We start from the raw sequence: 20,841 nt of genomic DNA on the forward strand, positions 1-20,841 counted from the left end.
GATCCAGATCGTTATTAACTTATTGTCGCAGTAGTTGTAGCTTCTTCGTCTAGCTAAGCTACTAGAACCACACGTTTTTATTGATTCAAGTTATTTATTTCGCGGACAAAATCAAAGATCTTAAGATTTGAAATTAAATACGACCAATGGTTACAATTTAAATTTATTAACCTTATAATTAACATAGGGAAATCAAAATTATTAACAAAACAAAAAAAAAGAAAAAAAGAAAAAGGAAATTAAGAAAGCAACAAACCTCGTGTGATTGGGAGACTTTGCTTATGGACCGTTGTTTACTAACAGCCCATTGGTTGTTTTCGGAAGCCCATATATTCTTCTTTTACTTGGGCTTAAACGCCAGAAAACACCAGATAATATTTAGTTATTTACGATTTAGGCTGAAAATATGGAAATTGATATCACAACCTGGCCGGTGCAGGTTAGCTAGACTTCACGTTGTTAAGATAATATACGCCTTTTTAACCAAACATAATAAAAATTAATTTTGTATTGGCAAAGTAATTTTGTGTTTTTGTTTTTGAGGTTTACCATTTTGCTCAAGTCCGCCAAAAAGCGAGGAGAGGGTTCTTGCGATACAACAAATTTGGGCGTTTTTCTTTTTTTTTTTTTTTTTTTCTTCCAATTCGAATCTTATAATTCTAGCCATGGTTGAAGAAGCAGCTTCAGCATCGGAAGCTTCGGTGACGGAGGTTGTACAAACAACCCTAACCGAGCCTCCGATCCAACAAACCCTAGAACGTAACCAAGCCTCAATCGAAGCCACTCTTGAATCTTCTGTTCAGGGAGGCGGCACTGATTCTACCTGCAACAACAACAACAACAATAACGCCGCCGATAGTGCTGCTACTGATGTTTGCGATGAGGACCGTGAGAAGACGCTTGAGTTCGCCGACGAATTGACGGAGCAAGCCTCTGCGTTTTTGAAAGACCAAGATTTCGGAGAAGCCGTCGATTGCTTCAGCCGCGCCCTCGAGATCAGGTTTGCATTTTCACGAAACTCAATCGAGGGTTTAGGGTTTCATATGTTTCCGATTCACACATCTGGGATTTACAGAACGATCTAATCATGGTTCTGGGGTTTTTGGTAGAGATTTCAATTGTGTATCTCCTCCTGGACTGAGTTTTCTAAGATTTGTTGCTCTTCTTTGGATTTAGGATCTAATGAAAACTTTGTTGCAATTGTTGGTTTGTTTAGGGTTGCACACTATGGTGAACTTGATGCTGAGTGTATAAACGCATACTATCGATATGGATCAGCTCTCCTGGAAAAGGCTCAAGCTGAAGCTGATCCACTTGGTAACATGCCTAAGAAAGAAGGTGAAGCTCAGCAAGAGTCCAGCAACAAAGATGATTCTGTGAAGAACACCACTGCGAATGGTGAATCTTTGGCTGCTGCATCTGTTGTTTCGAGTGACCCAGAGAGACAAGGGAGTTCAAGTGGGCAAGAAGGTAATGGATAAATTTGGGGATTGTCCTCATTTAACCTTATGGGGTGTAGATGCTACTGCTTATTCGTTTCTTAGTGCTCCGTTTAATCGTATTTTCTTGTGTCTTTCAAAAACCTGTATACAAAATGATTGTGGATGTGCAAGTTTCTGACCTTTGCTCCCCCTCATGCATAGGTTCTGGTGGGAAAGACCAAGTAGAGGATGGTGAAGATTGTCATGATGATGACCTATCTGATGCAGATGGTGATGAGGATGACTCTGATTTGGATATGGCCTGGAAAATGTTGGATATTGCAAGGGCTATTACTGACAAACAGTCTACTGAGACAATGGTAAAAGTGGATATACTCTGTGCGCTTGCTGAAATTTCCTTGGAGAGAGGTATACCGTATATCTTTCTTGTATCAACTTTATTATGCTCTATTTCCCCATATTCAGTTTTCTCTATTACGAGTGGTCAATTTTGAGTTGTTGATTTATTATGCAGAGGACATCGAGTCTTCCCTGAGTGACTATAAGAAAGCGTTGTCCATTGTAGAGCGTTTGGTTGAACCTGACAGTCGACACACAGCCGAATTGTATCCTTTTGATTTCTTAATTTGTATTTCATTTTTTCGTTTCTGTCAATGGAAGTGTTGGTTTATATATAAACTTAACTTGAACGTTTCAGAAACTTCCGTATATGCATCTGTCTAGAGACTGGATGTCAGCCTAAGGAAGCAATGCCATATTGTCAGAAGGCTATATTAATTTGCAAAGCACGGATGGAGAGGCTCAGTAATGAGATCAAATCTGCTTCTGGATCAGCAACTTCCTCAACCGTCTCTGAAATAGATGAAGGCATCCAACAATCATCTAATGTTCCCTACATTGATAAATCAGCTTCAGACAAAGACAAAGAAGCTGAGATCGAAGTCATGGCTGGTCTCGCTGAAGATTTAGAAAAGAAGGCAAGTTCACTAAGTCTTCATTCATTAGAAAAAAAAAAAAAAAAGAACTCCAAACCCATACTAATGTCCAACATTTGTTTTATGCAGCTTGAGGATTTGAAACAACAAGCAGAGAACCCAAAGCAAGTTCTTGCTGAGCTAATGGGCATGTCATCGGCAAAGGCAAATGCTAGTGAAAAGGTTGTTCCTGCTGCTGCTGAAATGAGCTCTTCTAGGATGGGAACTGCGAATACCAATTTCGGGAAAGATTTAGAATCGCCTACAGTCTCAACCGCTCATACCGGTGCAGCAGCAGCAGGAGTAGGAGCATCGTCAGGTGTAACTCATTTGGGTGTAGTTGGAAGAGGAGTGAAGAGAGTCTTGATGAATGCAACCTCCATAGAATCAAGTGCATCAAAGAGACCAGCTACTGAGCCTTCAGACAAAGCCGATGGCAACTCTTCTTGAAGGTGAAAAGGAAAGAGGTATAGAAATTTCTAGTACTGCTGAAGTTGTTAACCGAGGAAAACTGAGAAAAACATTTTGGTATCTTATGAATCTTCCAAGACTAGTTTCAAGTTCTTGTATTGTAATGGGGTCCGTCGTACTTGCCACTTTTTAATCGCTGAGAGCTTCGATTTTCGTACTTCTTGTCTAGCTTCTTGTTAACCGGTATTACTTTTATGTGCTTTCTAGTTTACTGACAACATCTTATTAGCACAATATATCTGGTAATCATCGCTCAGGTGTCTTTATAACTTCACTGGATTAGTTTATTTCTAACTAAGAAGAGATAAGAGGATAATCTTTCCTACCAAATGTGGGGGTTACTTGTAGAATCAAAATCTGAGATTTTATATGATTAGTAGAAAGTTTCGTTATATATTAGGGAGATACGATGAGCTGTATACGAAAAGAGAGACCTCTTTCGGGGAGCCACGTGTTAACTCTGTCAGTGTCACCCCAGCAAAGCCTACGTGGCGAGCAGCTCTATATATATCAAAACTCGAGAACAGTTGTCACAAATTGAAATATAACTAAAAATACATACACTCGAAGTCGACGATTAAGTATCATTATATTAATTTCATTAATTAACTAACAGTCACATTTTGATTCTTTTATTATTCATATTTGAAAGTTTCAAAGGTTAGCAGCGAAGATGTTATGTGATTGGTTTATAAATACTCTGCTATGTGAGAGAGAGAGTTTACTTGCTACATTCACAAATAAAACTTGCAAAATGGGAAGGGTTGAGTATTTGGCCATGAAGACTTCGGAGGAGACGACTGCGAACCTGATCAATTCCGATCTGAATGAGTTCGTCGCCGCCACAAAGAAGCTCGTGAAAGACGTAAGGCTGCTCGGCGGGTTAGGCTTCGGCACGTCTTTCCTCCAATGGGCTGCTTCAATTTCCGCCATGTGAGCAAAAAAGATGAAACCAAATAACTTTTTTTTGTGTGCTTTTGTTTGGATCATTGTGATGATTCTTATTGTTTGTTTTGACAGCTATCTATTGATATTGGATCGGACCAACTGGAGAACCAAAATGTTGACTAGCCTTTTAGTGCCATACATCTTTTTCACACTTCCTACGGTTATCTTCCACTTCTTTAGGTAATCAAGAACAAGTCCTCTTTAAAATGGTCACTTGGAGTTCTTTCTGTAAATGTAACTAATATTAGATTTAATTTCACAGCGGAGATTTTGGGAAATGGATTGCTCTCATCGCGATCACAATAAGGCTTTTCTTCCCTAAAGAGTTTCCAGGTCAGATTACTAGACATTTGTTTGAATTTCGAACCTAATAATCACGAAACTTTTATCTTAAAACTTTGTTTGTTTTCATATTTTCATTTAGAGTGGCTAGAGATCCCGGCAGCATTGATTCTTCTTCTGGTGGTTGCGCCGAGACTCATTGCTGAGACACTAAGAGAAAATTGGGTTGGAGCAGTAATATGTCTTGCAATAGCATGTTACCTTTTCCATGAACACGTTAAAGCTTCTGGTGGATTCAAAAAATGTTTTACCGAGAAGCATGGAATTTCCAATACCCTTGGGATCGTTGCCCTCCTCGTTTACCCGATTTGGACCATATTTTTCCACATCTTCTAAGTCCACTCCAACACCCATTGGCTTGTATTGTAGTCTTGAATTAAGATTCAAAGTTTAAATTGCATAATGTCTTTATAAGAAGCATTTCAGTTGTGCTGACTTGTAAGTTCTTTTATCTTGTATGTATTTGCCTTGTAAGAAATGTGAGTTTTTTTTTTTTTATATTGGTTGGTGTGTTGAAAAAGATCTTGAATATTCTAGACTATTTATTCAGTTGACAATGACTAATAGTTGTTTTATACAAAGAAAAATATATTATAAAATTTTAATGGATATTCTATAGCATGGATTTTTATCTATTTACTAGGTTTTGAACCTACGCTACGCGTGGGTATATTTGATATATTTTGATGAAAACTATATATGATTGATGACGGTAGTAAAATATTATCTTATAAAAAAATTTAAATTAGTATTAAGGAAAAAGTTAAATTTCAGATACACAATTTTTTGAAATATAAAAATCAGTTGTGTTATAAAATCAAATCTGATAAAAAAAATCAATGAATTTAACTCGACATCCAGGCGAGGCGAATTAAACTGATGACATCACATATCCTAAACCATTTTTTTGACCACCAGAAAAACAAAACAATTTTATCATTATGAATTTAACTCGTTTTCATATTTAATTGATCGCTACCACCTATGTTTTCGTGTTTTTTATTCAATGTTTTCTTATTCTTCATATTCTTTATTGTCATTTCTATTGTCAAATTTTGTGGTAATCGTCATCGTTACTTTTACCGTCTGCTTCTTCGCTATACTCTTTTTCTTCTTCATCCTCGTCAAATTCTTCACTTTCTTCCACTAAAAAACTTTTGTTTAGACTACCACACAACTTGTTAATCCATCAAACTCCAATAACAAAATCATTTATTTTCTCATAAAAAAAAATAAGATAAAAAATAAAAAATTAATGAAAAAATATCAACTTATCTATAAAATCATACACAAAAATATGTTTTACAGCTCATAAGAAATAAAAAGCACAAACGTATATAAATAAGATAATTTATTTTACATAAATATTTATAATATTTTAAACTTTTAAAAGGTTTCGAAATTTGAAAGGGTTCGAAATATAAATTTTGAACCTTTTAAAAAGTTTCAATATTTATAATATTTTAAATTTTTAAAATTTAAAAGTTATAATATTTAAAAACTTTTTAAAAGCTAAGAACTTTTAAAAGTTTCAATATTTATAATATTAAAACTTTTAAAATTTTTAAATATTATAATTTATTTTTTTGAAACTTTTTAAAGTTTTAATTTGATCAAATAAATAACCGGATCAAACCGAATATACTTTTAATTTAAACTTGGACGCGAAGCTTTGCTGCTCATTCGTTGTTGGAAACATATTAATCTTATTTATAATGGTTCTGAACTATTGTCTAAAAAATTTCTAGCCGATGTAGGATATTGTGCATAGTTCTTTTATTTCGATAAATTTAAAATTTTTCTTTTTCTAAAAAATTCTAGAAATTTAAAAAATGTTAATGAATGACATGTCAAATACTGATTGATTGTTTAAAATAATTCTTAATATAGAAAATACTAGAAATTTTTAAAAAATATTAATTAATGAAGTGTCTAATCATAATTAGAGGTTTAAAATCCTATGTAGACGCGCTTATAGCTCATATTTTTTATTAGTATAGATTTTTTAGTTAAATTTTGCTTGATTAGTTTTAAACTTTTAATTGGTTAGTTAATCTCCTTACAATGAAATACGTGCCGTTGTTCATATCTAAACATGTAATGCACGACGTTTTTTAATTAATAGCGTATATTACTAGAATCAATCAAGATGTGGAATCTTTGATGACAAACAATAAGCAGCCACGTGGCATAGCACAGAACCTGATACTGTAATCCCTTTACACTTCAAATTTCACAAAAGAGACACATCAGATCATCAGAGAGAGCTTTTTGGTCTGATCAGAGGAGTGACTCTGTGGCGGACTATGGCCGCTTTCTTACAAGCCGCCGTTACCCCCGTGCAATCCACTAGGCTGGTTACGCCCACCAGCTCCGCCGCAAAGCTCCGGACTTCTTCTCAGAGTGTCTCTAAATGCTTTGGCGTCAACACGGTGGCGAGCCGTGTCTCTTGCTCCCTCCACAACGATCTCAAGAACTTAAGTCAGAGTTGTGTTGACGCTACTAAGATCGCCGGTTTTGCACTCGCCACCTCTGCTCTTCTCGTCTCGGTACGTTTCTAGCTTTTCGGCAAGTTGCAAGTTTTGATGCTAAAGACTCAAACCTTTTATAGTCCTAGTTGCTCCTATGATCGCTAAATTAGGGTTTAAGAAATTGAGGAACATGTACACCGATTTATATATTAGGGTTTCGTCCTCTTCACTGAATTTCAATTTCTAACACTAAAGACTCAGCCTTTTAGTTAGTTTACTTCTGATGATCTTAATTTTAGAATCTGATCGATTCATAGATAAAGATAAATGGTATGTTGATGATGATCCATGTAACATGTTTTTGTGTATATACAGGGGGCAAACGCAGAAGGAGTGCCAAAGAGGCTAACTTATAAAGAGATTCAGAGCAAGACTTACATGGAAGTGAAAGGAACAGGGACTGCAAATCAATGTCCAACCATTGAAGGTGGTGTGGACTCATTCTCCATAAAGCCAGGCAAATACTACGCCAGGAAGTTTTGCTTAGAGCCAACTTCATTCACCGTCAAAGCAGAAGGAGTTAGCAAGAACTCCACGCCTGATTTCCAAAACACAAAGCTCATGACTCGTCTTACCTACACACTCGATGAAATCGAAGGCCCTTTCGAAGTAAAATCTCGCTGCTAAAAACCTTTCCATACATTGGCATTCGAACAGTCCATACAAAATCTTAACTTTGGTATTTGATTCAATTCAATAGGTAGCTTCTGATGGAAAGGTGAAGTTTATAGAGAAAGACGGTATTGATTACGCTGCAGTGACTGTACAACTTCCCGGTGGGGAGCGTGTACCGTTCTTGTTCACGATCAAGCAGCTCGTGGCATCAGGTAGACCAGAGAGCTTTGGAGGAGATTTCTTGGTGCCATCTTATAGAGGCTCGTCTTTCTTGGATCCTAAAGGCCGTGGTGGCTCTACTGGATACGACAATGCGGTTGCATTACCTGCTAGAGGAGACGACGAGGAGCTATCTAAGGAGAACAACAAAGACACAACTGCTTCACTTGGTAAGATCACATTTAGTGTCACAAAGAGTAATCCCAAGACCCGTGAAGTGATCGGTGTTTTCGAGAGTATTCAGCCTTCGGATACCGATTTGGGTGCCAAGAATCCTAAGGATGTCAAGATTCAAGGAATCTGGTATGCCCAACTTGAGGAATAAAAACATAGATTATCTAGAGAATCTGTTTGTCTGTAAATGTTATGATTAAAGATTATTGATTCCAGTTCATAAGCACATGTTGAACTCCATTAGGTAAACACTATACTATAATTTAGCTGTTGCACTTTTGGCTTTAATCAGAAACTAATTATTGTGATGAAAAGAGACTAATCATTACGGATTAAGATATCATATTTGTAGATCTGGATAATTGCTTGGTAACAGCAATATGATTTCTGGTTAAGAAGTAAGAACATATTCATAACTAAGCAAAACCACTTTGTCGTCACATCTCACATCCACTTTGTGTTTTTTTTTTGTTTTCACCTCCCCTGTCTTAAAAACAGAGGACCCTTTGCTCTGTTTCTTGGTTCTGTCTTCTCTCCTACTCAAAGTTACAAATCTTTTGGACAACACAGTGATGGAAGATCGAAGAAGGTGACAATGACGAGTAAGAGAGACGATAACAAGGACTCCGTTCATGGAGATGGTTAGAACAGCTTCGTTTGGAACCAGCTCAAGTTTTGTTCTTCGTATCGGGCAAACTCTCTTTTCTTCTGCTTCGCTTCTTTTTATGTGCTTTAACGATGACGAAGATTTATACGCTTACACTGCCTTCTGGTAATAAACCAAATCTTTCTTTCAAAATTAGAAATCAAGTTTCGAAATATCAGATAATTATAAATGGTGTGGAACAGTTATTTAGTTACAGTCATGGGTTTAGTGACACCATGGAGCGTGACATTAGCCCTAATGGACGCTTACTCCATCATCATCCAAAGCCTTCCTATGCAAGCAACAGTTATATCAGTCATCGTCGCTGGAGATTTTGTAAGTTATCTTTGTGTTTGAAACCTTCCTAGCTATATTCATCTACTTTAGAAAATGTGTGCTACCAAATGAGCTGATTGTGACTAGTAATAGACATAGACATAGTGGAGATAGATTATATTTTTAATTGGTTCCTATCAAAAATACAATCCAAGTAGTATTCAAATTGTAATACATTCCACAACTTTATAATTAGCTTTCTGCTATATATCCTTTCCCACTATAATATCTGTAGTGGACCATATCTTATGAGAAAAGATTGATAGATATCCAAATCACATAAGCCATTAATGGATAAAAGGTTTTAGGCTATACACCAACTTATAGTTATCTAATAATGGTTTCCACTGTAATGAATGGTCCATGGTGTTCTCAATTTCGGGTCAACTAATCTGTAACAATATTATGCAAAAAGTTGTTCGTACCTTTTGTTTCTTGTTTAACTTAGACTCCACTATCATCTTTGGTAATTCAGTGTGTGGTAGAATGAATCTCAAACTTATAACGTTATAGTTATAGAAGTTGTAGTAGGCCAAGTCTTTGCAGCTGACCGGTCCAATCATCTGTCAAAGTTAGGTCTAAAATAATTTCAGGCGGTTAACTACAATTTAAACCGGAAAATAACACTAGCTCATGTCGAATCTGAAAATGATCATGATTGATATTGAACTGACGACTCATGTAAAACGAGTCATATCAAAACCAGAATAAGCTGATGATGACCCATCAGACTCTGTTATAACATTTCAATACAACATAATCATCATCGTCATCTGAAAATACCTGTTTGCAATAAGCAGAGGAATATGGATCACTGATCTTTGCTTGTTGTAATCAAGATTGCGAAATCACTAGAGTACTTCAACTTGTATACTTTTGTTGTTTGGTGGTACTAGACTATGTGAATTCTTTTATGGCTCTTTCAAGGACTCGAATTCTATTTTTAAAAATTATATATAATAAATAATAAACAGGAAAAGGTGTAATTAATTAACCGAAATATTTTAATGATTGATTTACTAATAATAAAAGATATGGATTTCTTCAGGTTCTGTCATTTTTGTCGCTGGGAGGTGCATGCTCGACGGCGAGCGTGGCCGTACTTTTGATTGGAGCCGGAGAGAAGCAGTGTGATCGGTATAAGTTATCGGCGACAATGGCGTTTTTGTCTTCGTTTCTTTCTTTTGCTTCCACTTTCTTTAACTTTCGTCTTCTTCCTTCTCTAATGTCTCACTAATTAGATTTCTTTTCACCAGTTTAATCTTTATATTATATTCTCCTTTTGCATTTGTATAATTTTCATGTACGTACATAAAAATATCTACACAAAAATTATTGTGTCTCAAAATGCATAAATAATCATGTATGTACATGTCTTCTATATATATGTTAAAATTTGAATAGTAAATGGTCATATCGGATGTCCCATTAGAACACTGTATTTATAGGAAACCTTTGTAATCATTTGACTGTAACAATTTTGACCTTTAATAAAGTACATCTTGTAATTTGTAAGGCTTGTTGCAGCATTGCACATGGGCCTATACAAAAACTTGAAAACTATGCTCTACAGCAATATCACTAATCAAAAGCTCAGTCTACATAGTAGGAGGAAGGTTGAATACAATTATGAGAAAGTACCAAACTGAATAGAAATTAATTACAAAATCTTTAGTTACTGTATTCATTTTCTCAAATATCAACTGTATACACTGATATATTTAACTTAAACCAATATAATAAATATAAATCATGATGTCGACGGCAGACAACAGATTTTTTGTCAATTGTACAAAAATATGTACAAAAATTATTCAAACCTTAAAAAACATTTGTCAATTGCATAAATATATCAAAATTTAGTTAGATGCTATCAATAAGAATGAACTCATTTGTTAAATTACCATTTTATTATATATATAGGTTAATCTGTTCATAGTGTTATATAATGTAATATATGGGAGACATGAAGATCTAAAGTGTCCAATCTCATTTGATTTGCAAATGTCTGGATTTAGATAAGTATTTATCTGTATTAGCATACATACAGATGAATCAAATTAATTAATATATATATAATAGATTATTATTTCATTGCTTATAAATGAGAATCGACTTATGGGTTTTTAAAATGTTCTTGTTTATTTAAGGCACCGGCTTGTTCAAGTGCATGCACATACACATTCATGTGTTCCGTACGTAAGTTTCTATAGATTTTCTTCGATACCCAAATCACATAGACAAAACTTTATGATGTTATAAAACTAAACCCAAATGGTCAAATTACATATAAACAAAATTTCACAACCATTTAGACTATATATAGAAAACCTTATATAGTTTAAACAATAAAATTATATATAGAAAACCTTTTAAACAATAAAATTATATATTATCCTGAACTTTATATATAAGGACTGTGAATCATGTGCATATATAGACGGTTCCACAAAAACAAGACCAACATAATAATAATTTATACTTTTATGAACCATAATTAGGAATGATTCTTAAGCGTTCAGAAGTAATTAAAGTTAAAGGGGACCCAAGACAACCTTGCATGATGATGGAAACTTTTGATTCTAAATTTATATGAAAGTTCAAAGACGGGAAGTTTCATGGCAATGACAAGTGTGAGCTTTTTTCAATGAATCTAAAGAACAAAACAAGATATTATTGGACAAAAAGAAGGAGTCCCACTATCGTATAAAAACAAGCATATAAATATAATACAAAACCATGAAAATCAATATATTCCATATATCGTGTGAACCATATCTTTTAATTACATAAATTAATTAAATTTTCTAGCATATGGATATTTTCCCATTCAAATTATTATTTTAAAATATAGTTTTGTAAATAATGTATATGTATGTTTAGAATTTTTTTTTTGTTACATGTATGTGTAGAATGCATACTATGCTGATGGACGTATAAAATGACCGTATTAAAAAAAAAAAGATGGAACATGCATGGACGCGCCATTGGTGTCATTTATTTTTGACTAATTTCTTAAGATTTATCACTAAGACATGATCACATAAATACAAATTGGGGAAATTAAAGATTATAATCTTCGTAAATGTTCATATGCACATGTTAAACGAGAAAATTTCACCTCCGCAACACACCAAAAAAGAAACACAATCATAACTAAATAAGAAACCCAAATAAATTGAATTTAAACAATTTTATTGTAACGTAGCTAAGAAATTATAACAAATATTTGCACGTGATTATGTAACTAAGCTATAAAGAAAAACGATAAATAATATGTAACGGTTATATGGAAACCAACAAAAAACAGACCATCTCAATTCAAAACTGATTGGTAACACCTACAGCTAAACCAAACAGAGACTATTGTTTTTTTTATTGAAATATGTGTATTATGGTCGGGATTTTTTAGCCTCGTCGGTTTAATTTACCTGATGAAAACAATATTATAAGATAAAGTTTTTGGAAGTCGAATAAATTAAGCATTCTTTTCTGGTGAGTCAAAGAGGTTAATTATTGGTTCAATCTTCACATTTGTGGGGTGAGACCGTTAGAGGGAGCATCCATGAAGCTTCTTCATACCAAAGCATGGAGCATGTGACGCTCTCTTTCTTCTTCTACATGTACAAAATCTTTCTAATAAATTACAAAAGAAAAAGTCCAATTAATAAACAATCATACGTTATTACGACACAAGTATCTATAACAGAAAAGAGACATTATTTTGTTTAACAAAATTAAAACATACAGATTATGATTGTATTACAACTAACAAGCATTACTTCGACAGTCGAGCTTTAAACAAATCTCTAATTGTTATCATTTTTTTAGAAATTGGTACTCTATATCTCCTCTAATTTATCCGTGTCTTTGAAATACTCATCTATAAATTATATCGTGAAATAAAAAACCATATGTCCTATCAACATATAAAGCAGAAAGCTGGATATCTCATATTATCCACCATTGATTCTTTGGAATAAAAGATATAACTAAGTAAATGGAAAAGTAGCATATGAAAGGGTTATGTTAATATATAGTGAAACAACATGAGATAACACAATGGTACGTATACGGTGGATTTTTTTCCTATAAAATTAAGAGTGTTGACTGTTGCGACAAGCATATATGTATATGGCAACTTGTCCAATAACACATATTGATGAACATAATGTTATATAGATTATACAAATTGAGGGAGTTTACAACTTTACATGATTGGTTTCAGCGTGTAAACGATCGATTATTAGTCCATATTAATCAGTAATTATTACTAAACATAGAGCGGTCGATCGTTTGACCATGAAAATAATATCAATACTATTAGCTAAACACCACAGCGCCACTTCATTTCTGGTTGGCATAATCGTTCAGCTGATAGTTGACAAATTTACCACACATTGACCCATCATCATTCCCATTCCTAAATTTGACTACTACGCATTATTCTGAACCATAGATACATTATTTATAACTATTTCCGAAGAAGCAAGAACAATATCGAGATGTCACCGGGCAAGAACGGACTAAAACGAGTTTACGCCATCACCTATGAAAATTGTCGGATTCTCGTGGGACCCATGTAAAGGTACGTGTCATCTCACGGCTCGAAGACACGTGACTGCGTCATTTTAAGACACGTCGCCCTCCCCTGCCACTCCCTTCTCTTACTATTTTCCTATACTCTGGTTTTGTTCCGTGGACTCTCAGCGCTAAGGCCACATCTATTGTTACGTTTTTTATTTTATTTTTTTTGTTCTAAGCAAGTATTTCGAAAGTTTACGGTACTATTAAAAAAACAATTTAGGAATTATGACGTAGTTTAACCTAACCTAGGTAATGGCTAGTAGTTTCAATTAAGGGCACAAGATTTTAAGCTCAGTAGATGCGCAGTGGTAGTGATGATGGTCGAACGATTACTGAAATACTACTTTCTCTATCTTAATTACTAAGATATGCCATTCTTTCCTTCTTTTTTTCTCCCACCTTCCCTATAGATTGGGTGACTGCCTCTACACTCATAAGTAGAAAGATAAAGTAGTAGTCCTCTACGCAACTTGGTGAACCGAAACCGCAACAAAATATACATGCAAAGAAGTAGTAGTAAAACCATGGTCGCCAACTATAATATGCCTACTCTATTTAGCTTAAGTCATTGTCATTATTAAATTCTTTACCACCAATCAAAATTCATTGTATTTTAGGATGTTCAATGTTGACATCAACGTCTCAACGGAAGCAAATTAAACTCTGGCTTCTTTCTACGATGAGTTTGACTGGTAGATTTTTATAATTGTGATTTAACTAACCTTTTTTGCTTATCTACTAACCAAACAAGTAATTAGATTGGATAGTAGACCATCGATCGGAATCCATAATAGACACTGTGAAAAACATAATCCACCTTAAAAATTACGCCTTTTACAAATTTAAAATTCTAACCATTTTTCAATAAACTTATTTCTATAGTTTAAATGAAAAAAAAAATAGCTAATATAGATTACTACAAGTAGTCATTATATACTAAAACTAAACGGCATTGTTTTGTACTAGCTAGATAGATTTACACAACACTAACTACTTGGTATCTTTACCAATATGCATTTCTTACCAACCAAACCAAATACGACAACTAATACTCGTAAAATCATAAATGAAGTATAATTACTGCAACAAAAAATAAATTAGTACTGTAGTAGAAAATAGAGAAACACATGCCGGATGCAATAAAAATAAATGTAAACAAAAACACAAAAATAAGCAATGAATTTATATTACATTAAAGGATCCGACAACTTCCTGACCAATCAAAATCATAGATTCAAAAGTGACAAGAAATATCCATATATAATACAAAAATGGGAACGATTATAGCGTTTAAATTTGTAACCTAGCTATTGTTATAAAGGGGGCAGCAATAGTTGTTTGAATTTCAGGAATTCAATTTTAGATCTTTCAACTTTAAATACGTAAACCTACCGCTCCCAACCCCACACGAGCTTTATAATAAAATCTTATTAAGTCAATAATTTACCTCTTCACAATCACAAATAACCAAAATGTGTTTCATAATGGACTCATAATAAAAACAAGCTATTCCATGCTTGTAGAGTGGGTAGCTTCACGTCTTTTTTAATACAGTACTACTACAGTATAGGTTTTTTTTGTCTTATTTCACTGAATTTTGTAACAAGTTCATATTAACTCATCATGCAAATCACCTTTGACATTTTTTAAAACACGTAAACGAAAAATAAACAAAGCTCAGTAGGCTACTCCCCTGACATGGTGGTAATTATAGGTAACAAACAATAAACAAAGGGTTAAAAAAAAATATGAAACGCAAACACACAAAAAAAGCTGTCTTCCTCCCCCCACCACTTTATACAGCCTGTCATCACTTCTATTGGTCCACAACACGACAAAAATCCTACGTGGCATCCATTTTTATTATTTTTCTGTAAATTTTTCTCTATTTATACACAAACTCTGCTTCTTCTTTCTCTTCCCATAATAATAATTATTCTTCATCTCACCGGGAAAAATAAAAACTGAGTCAACTCAGACCGAGTTACCAAGAACCATTATTATTAACACACTGAATATATATACACATACGCAAATGGGTATATGCAGCTCGAGCGAGTCGACTCAAGTCGCCACGGCGAAGGTGATCTTACAAGATGGGAGGATGATGGAGTTTGCGAACCCCGTTAAAGTCGGATACGTATTGCTCAAGTATCCCATGTGTTTTATTTGCAACTCCGACGATATGGATTTCGACGACGCCGTTTCCGCCATCAGCGCCGACGAGGAGCTTCAGCTTGGTCAGATATACTTTGCTCTTCCTCTTTCTTGGCTTCGTCAGCCACTTAAAGCGGATGAGATGGCTGCATTGGCCGTTAAAGCTAGCTCTGCGCTCATGCGAGGTAGTGGAGGTTGCCGTCGGAAACTCGTTGATCCTATTGTTTCTGATAAGTTTCGAACGAGAGTTGGATCCGGTGATGATACTGTTGGTTCCGGCTCCGGAAGAAGGAAAGGGAGGAACGTTGACGGTGGCGGTAGTGTTAGTAGTAGCCGGAGGAGGAAAAGTTACGCGGCGGAGTTGAGTACGATAGATGAGTGAAGGGTAGTTTTGGAATTTTGATTAAAATTTGTGGATAGTGTAAATTATGTTGGGGGGCCTATTTAGTCATTTAATGAAGATGCAATTTGCAGCATATTGGCAAAAAGTTCTTATTTGGTATTTTAGTACTTAGCACCAAATTACAGTTATATCCTTACATTACACATTTTTTTTGTTAATCATACTTATTAGATTTGACATACACATAACTAAAAGTATTAATTTCATTATTGATATAAAAACTAGTATAAAGGAGATAAGAAAGGAACATGTGACTGGTTCCAAAGATCTCGTAACGCGGTATTTGGATTGATTGCATGATGAATTAAAAATACAAAGGTTACGCAATAATAGTCAAATAAATATATACACTCATACACACAGTTCGATCGACCCCAACACAAAAAAAAATAGTATAGTTATTTGGAAAAGATTATATAATAGTTGATTTTTAAGTGATAAATTTGTCAATAAAATATCCTTAGCGTAACTGTTATCAATAATCTTTTAGTACCAAATTATGAACTACATACATAATGCGTAAATATGATCAAAATAAAATTTGGATATTCGTTTTTAAAATATATGACTAGAAAAATGGAGTTAAATATATGTTGGCGTGACGTATATAACTTGGGACCAGTTGATTCGCTTTTTGCCTCCCTTAATAATTGATAACTTAATAGTAGTAGTAATAGATATGTGTATATATTTCTTACAACTAAAATATTAAATAGTATACTTCATAGGAGTGTATGTTTTTGACAAAGAATAATGAGTTTGGAACTTTTTATATGAATCAAATTTTAAAGGTGACCTTGATATTAGAGCACTTTCCGGAAATTATATTTAAGAGTCTCTTGGTTCCAAAAGTCCAGCTGTTTTGATCAAAGCTTCCAGTGATCAAGGATGTAGTCATTGGCCAATCTATTTATGATTCATATGAAAGCTTTTTTGGTTATTAATGCGACTGTCCATAACATTCATTACTACTAAATTAGATTAGGTTGACAAAACAAAAATGCCCAGCTGTGTTCGAATTGAGTATGATTGTTTCCCATCTTTTCAAGAAAGAATTTAAGCTTTCTGTACTACTCCATTGTTTTCTTGTCTTTTTATCCGTTAACCTATTTGCATTAAAAAAAAAAAAAAATCTTCAGCTCAAAGCTTTTCACAGGATCTAAGAACTAGTTTTAAAGTAATGTTATACTATACGTGTACACATATCACTGATATTTAATTCATTATTCCAAATAGTATAGTGTGTATACTCGTTTTTAAGATCCGACATAACTGACGCAATTGATATTTAGTCGGTTCAACTAACTATATGTCGACATAGTTTTCATTCATTGTTTTTTAATGATTAATTTGTTGATATTTTCATGTTGTAAAATGATATTTTTCCTTCTATTTTTTTTCATTTAAATTATAATATATAAGCTTGTCTCAGTAAGATATATATAGCGAAGATACAACATAGTTTTACATTACAAAACGTTTGATCAATATATACCAACTCGGATGAAAAATTAATGTGCATTCAGGAACAGAAAACAGCATTTTCTAACATATGATCAAGATTCACGACTGAATCCATTACTATTCATTCCATAAGTTTGTTAACATACTTTACATACATAATGCATGGTCCAATTTGAACAACGTAGAGTAGGGTTGTAACCAAATTATGTCCTACACGAGCCCTCGACACAATCATTTTGCTTTGCTAATATCTCTTACACAAAATCACATATAAACAAAACCAAAAAAGGGAAAGAAAAACAAAACAGAGAAGAAGACACTAAGGTAAATCAAATCTATTATACAGACATAAAGTTTTCTACCAAAGTTTCGTTTAAGTAAATCATATATATAAAAATATCCCACTTTTTTCCAAAAGAAAAGCTTTTCGTAATACAAGTGTGTTTATTATGTACTCTTACTAATTTCCTTTTACTATTTTGTTTTAATTCACTATTTTATCGTTTGTGAATACATCAAACACTCCAACCAAATTTCCCATGAGATGATGTATTTACCAATAATATTCTTTGTGATATTGTGGAGGACAGTGATTGTTACATTCTTTTTGTCCACATATATCTATCGCTGGCTGATACAATGAGCTTAACGAGCTAATTTATATATTCTTTACATCATTCCGCCATATTCAGCAATTTCTATAGTAAATTCATTATAATAGTAAAGTTTACTCCGGGTCAGTTAAATGCACTTTATTTAGTGATATATCTTAACTACTGTGATTTGATATTCATAACTCGTCAAAATTGAATATCTCGGCAATATTATTCGTTTACCCTATCTAAAAACTTTTTACTGCCTACTCGAACAATGACGTAGTCACTATTCTTCTGCAACAAACATTTCAGAACATCATCCCAATACAGAGTGAAAAAACGGAACGCAGTTTTAATATGTGACACTTAGATATCATCGAGATGTACGGTCCACTTGGTTTCCAATTCTTCATCAAAAAGCAGAGTTTTTCTTGAAGCTCCCACAACTTGCTTGTCGAAGAAAGGAACCGAGTGTCAGCAAGTTTGCAGTACACGTAGTCGACAGATATATATTATCATCATCCCCTCTGATGGAGTCATTATAGGTATGGGATCGTATAATGATATCCGAGTGCCAATACTTGATCTGTTCTTTATATACTGCTTCGTGAAGTAACCAAAACAAGAAAAGTTACAAAACGACAGTGCCATTATGGCACTACAAAAGATAGAAACCATACTTACTTCCTTTATGGAGTCTTCTGGTGGAGAAATTATGTTACTGAAAGTGGACCGCTGGTTAAGCAAAGATTGGCATCGAAAAAGGTTGTGAGAGAAGTTTAACTATCAAACCTTTTGTTTACAACATTAATAGGCGATAAAAGTAAACATGAATATCCAATCCAAAACCAATTGGCCATGAGTTGAGTGCCCACAAATCTTATTTCTCTCGATGTGGGATATTGTCTAATAGGCGATAGTTTCTTCTCCGGTTTCGACAAAGCCATTACTAAGTGTTAAACAACTTATGTGATCATCCTCAACTCTTTTGCTTCCACCTGGATAACTGCAGCCAAAGAATCAATCAGCAGCACATTTAAGAATAGAAACATTGACATGAAATTTAATCACAGTAAAAAAATTACAACAAACTTAACTAGTTGTATCAAACCGACCGACATGAGCTAGTAATGAAACCAAGGAGGTTTAACAACAGAGAAAAGTTTGTGAGGGAATATTCCAAGAAGAGACACTTTTCTAACATATTTAATTGGGAGTTGAAAACTCTACATTTCTAACATAGGCTCTTTTGAAATCATTTTGATGTATAGACAAACACTAAAGAAGTATTAGAGAAGAGTTTTGTCATGCCACTACTGTTTCTTGTGCTGACATTTATTCACCATTGCTTCTTGATAAAGCAATTCTGTAAAAAATGTAGTAAAGCAATGCCCATACATAAACAGAAAACAGAGTAAGCAAGGGAAATCTGTGTCTTTGTTTTACACCTAAGGCTGAAATGTTGAAGCCTCAGCCCAAAGCCAAGTTGGAATATATGATACTTTGATCGTAATCAAGTTTGTACGGCCCCTCCTTGTTGATTATAAAGTTGGTCGTCAAAAGCATAGTTTTCCCTGAAGCTTGCACAGTCCAACACACAAACTTAGCTTGCAACCACAAACTCAGCTTGTCTCTAGTCTTTGAGAATCCTAATCTCCATGTAACAAAATTCTTAGTATCACCAAAAAAAAAACAAAGAACTGTTAAGTAAACACACATGTTTGGAACCAAAAGGCAGTTTCTTCTCAGAACCACACTATGACACTAGAGATGCATGCGCTTTTAAAATATATTTTTTTTTAAAAAAGGAGAAATTTTTTAAATACCACTAAATTTTTTTTTTTCCAAAAATACCACATTTTAGTTTTTTTTTCCAAAAATACCACAAAAGTTTTTTTTTTCCAAAATAATCACAAACACAAAAATTAATTTTTAAAGATGTAAATTTTTTTTTTTAGGTTTGGATTGACAAATTTAGTTTTAGGATATAATTTTTATGGGTAGAGTTTAGTATTTAGAATTTAGGGATTAGTTTTTAGTATTAGAACTTTAATTCAATTATGTAGTATTTTTGGAAAAAAGTTACATATTAGTGGTATTTTTGGAAAAAAAAACTAAATTGTGGTATTTTTGGAAAAAAAAATCAATTTAGTGGTATTTATGATAATTGTCCTTTAAAATTTTTAAAAGAAAAAGGAAATTTGATTATTATTACCCGAGCCTGTGTTCTCTCAGGTTCGGTTTTGGTCTTAACTTTCTCCTAACCTGATTAAGTGAAGAAAAAAGGAAGTTTGTTGAGTCCGTCATTAATAAGTAACCGTCACGAAAACTTGAGTCCCAAACAGTTATAAATAGACTCGGACCAAAAACACAGAGAAACATAGAAGCAGAGAGAGAGAGAGAGAGAGAGAGAGAGAGAGAGAGAAAGTTAGAATAAGAGAGAAAGATGCGATTTCATTGCTCTGATTTTACCATTCTCATCTTCGATTTCTTCGTCCTTCACTTGGATTTCATCTTTGAATTTCATAGTTTTGCCCTAAATCTTTCGGCGCTCCCACTTGTTCAACGCTTGGGGTTGTTGGATCTGCCCTATTTCTCTTCTTCACCAAGCATGCAATACAAGAGACGAGACGGTGATGGAAGATGATGATGATGCTTTGATTCTTCTTCTTCTGCTTTCATTTACAAAGAATTAAGCTAGTGATTCGGCTTCGGCTTTGTCTGTAGCACGAAAAATAAGACCAAGTCTAGCGAGAGATCTCACACACGCAAGCCTCACATTTTGAGCGGAGATGGTGACAGAGAGGGAGCGAATGGATCGGAGATCGAGATGCAAGAATAGCTTTAGGACTGGACTCTCATCTTTAGGCCCATTAAGCAAAAAGTTTTTCAGCCCAAAATAAGGTCTATTTCTATCTCTTTTTTTTTTTTTTTTT

General features: G+C 34.0%; 5 protein-coding genes and 1 long non-coding RNA gene across 6 annotated transcripts; 5 read left to right on the forward strand and 1 right to left on the reverse strand.

Moving 5' to 3' along the window:
• LOC104716438 (protein HGV2-like) lies at positions 533-3,086 on the forward strand. The gene is made up of 6 exons (XM_010433814.2): positions 533-1,000; positions 1,217-1,470; positions 1,644-1,850; positions 1,957-2,047; positions 2,140-2,419; positions 2,507-3,086. Exons 1-6 carry the CDS (start codon positions 666-668, stop codon positions 2,864-2,866), a joined length of 1,527 nt encoding a protein of 508 aa, XP_010432116.1. The 5' UTR covers positions 533-665; the 3' UTR covers positions 2,867-3,086.
• Positions 3,564-4,708, forward strand: LOC104716440 (cold-regulated 413 plasma membrane protein 4). Its single transcript, XM_010433815.2, has 4 exons — positions 3,564-3,820; positions 3,908-4,015; positions 4,098-4,168; positions 4,260-4,708. The coding sequence occupies exons 1-4, from the start codon at positions 3,642-3,644 to the stop codon at positions 4,511-4,513; spliced, it is 612 nt and encodes a 203-aa protein (XP_010432117.1). The 5' UTR covers positions 3,564-3,641; the 3' UTR covers positions 4,514-4,708.
• Positions 6,415-8,056, forward strand: LOC104716442 (oxygen-evolving enhancer protein 1, chloroplastic). Its single transcript, XM_010433817.1, has 3 exons — positions 6,415-6,726; positions 7,024-7,317; positions 7,409-8,056. The coding sequence occupies exons 1-3, from the start codon at positions 6,484-6,486 to the stop codon at positions 7,865-7,867; spliced, it is 996 nt and encodes a 331-aa protein (XP_010432119.1). The 5' UTR covers positions 6,415-6,483; the 3' UTR covers positions 7,868-8,056.
• On the forward strand, positions 7,480-10,038 carry LOC104716441 (CASP-like protein 5C1). The gene is made up of 4 exons (XM_010433816.2): positions 7,480-7,845; positions 8,287-8,488; positions 8,566-8,698; positions 9,747-10,038. Exons 2-4 carry the CDS (start codon positions 8,349-8,351, stop codon positions 9,933-9,935), a joined length of 462 nt encoding a protein of 153 aa, XP_010432118.1. The 5' UTR covers positions 7,480-7,845; positions 8,287-8,348; the 3' UTR covers positions 9,936-10,038.
• Positions 15,215-15,976, forward strand: LOC104716443. Its single transcript, XM_010433820.1, has one exon. The coding sequence runs from the start codon at positions 15,321-15,323 to the stop codon at positions 15,822-15,824; it is 504 nt and encodes a 167-aa protein (XP_010432122.1). The 5' UTR covers positions 15,215-15,320; the 3' UTR covers positions 15,825-15,976.
• Positions 19,242-20,808, reverse strand: LOC104716445. Its single transcript, XR_756051.2, has 3 exons — positions 20,378-20,808; positions 20,121-20,170; positions 19,242-19,554 (listed from the first exon to the last, which is right to left on the reverse strand). It is a non-coding gene; the product is annotated as an uncharacterized LOC104716445 (long non-coding RNA).

The sequence above is a fragment of the Camelina sativa genome, chromosome 10, assembly GCF_000633955.1.
Source record: "Camelina sativa cultivar DH55 chromosome 10, Cs, whole genome shotgun sequence".
Classification (NCBI taxonomy): domain Eukaryota; kingdom Viridiplantae; phylum Streptophyta; class Magnoliopsida; order Brassicales; family Brassicaceae; genus Camelina; species Camelina sativa.

Bases quoted from the DNA above. Each gene is read 5' to 3' on its own strand.
- LOC104716438 (XM_010433814.2), top strand. From the start codon at position 666: ATGGTTGAAGAAGCAGCTTCAGCATCGGAAGCTTCGGTGACGGAGGTT. The intron at 1,001-1,216 runs GTTTGCATTTTC...TGGTTTGTTTAG, and splicing joins AGCCGCGCCCTCGAGATCAG to GGTTGCACACTATGGTGAAC. The intron at 1,471-1,643 runs GTAATGGATAAA...CCTCATGCATAG, and splicing joins GAGTTCAAGTGGGCAAGAAG to GTTCTGGTGGGAAAGACCAA.
- LOC104716442 (XM_010433817.1), top strand. From the start codon at position 6,484: ATGGCCGCTTTCTTACAAGCCGCCGTTACCCCCGTGCAATCCACTAGG. The intron at 6,727-7,023 runs GTACGTTTCTAG...GTGTATATACAG, and splicing joins CCTCTGCTCTTCTCGTCTCG to GGGGCAAACGCAGAAGGAGT. The intron at 7,318-7,408 runs GTAAAATCTCGC...TCAATTCAATAG, and splicing joins AAATCGAAGGCCCTTTCGAA to GTAGCTTCTGATGGAAAGGT.
- LOC104716440 (XM_010433815.2), top strand. From the start codon at position 3,642: ATGGGAAGGGTTGAGTATTTGGCCATGAAGACTTCGGAGGAGACGACT. The intron at 3,821-3,907 runs GTGAGCAAAAAA...TTGTTTTGACAG, and splicing joins GCTGCTTCAATTTCCGCCAT to CTATCTATTGATATTGGATC. The intron at 4,016-4,097 runs GTAATCAAGAAC...TTAATTTCACAG, and splicing joins GTTATCTTCCACTTCTTTAG to CGGAGATTTTGGGAAATGGA.
- LOC104716443 (XM_010433820.1), top strand. From the start codon at position 15,321: ATGGGTATATGCAGCTCGAGCGAGTCGACTCAAGTCGCCACGGCGAAG.
- LOC104716441 (XM_010433816.2), top strand. From the start codon at position 8,349: ATGGAGATGGTTAGAACAGCTTCGTTTGGAACCAGCTCAAGTTTTGTT. The intron at 8,489-8,565 runs GTAATAAACCAA...GGTGTGGAACAG, and splicing joins TACGCTTACACTGCCTTCTG to TTATTTAGTTACAGTCATGG. The intron at 8,699-9,746 runs GTAAGTTATCTT...GGATTTCTTCAG, and splicing joins TCATCGTCGCTGGAGATTTT to GTTCTGTCATTTTTGTCGCT.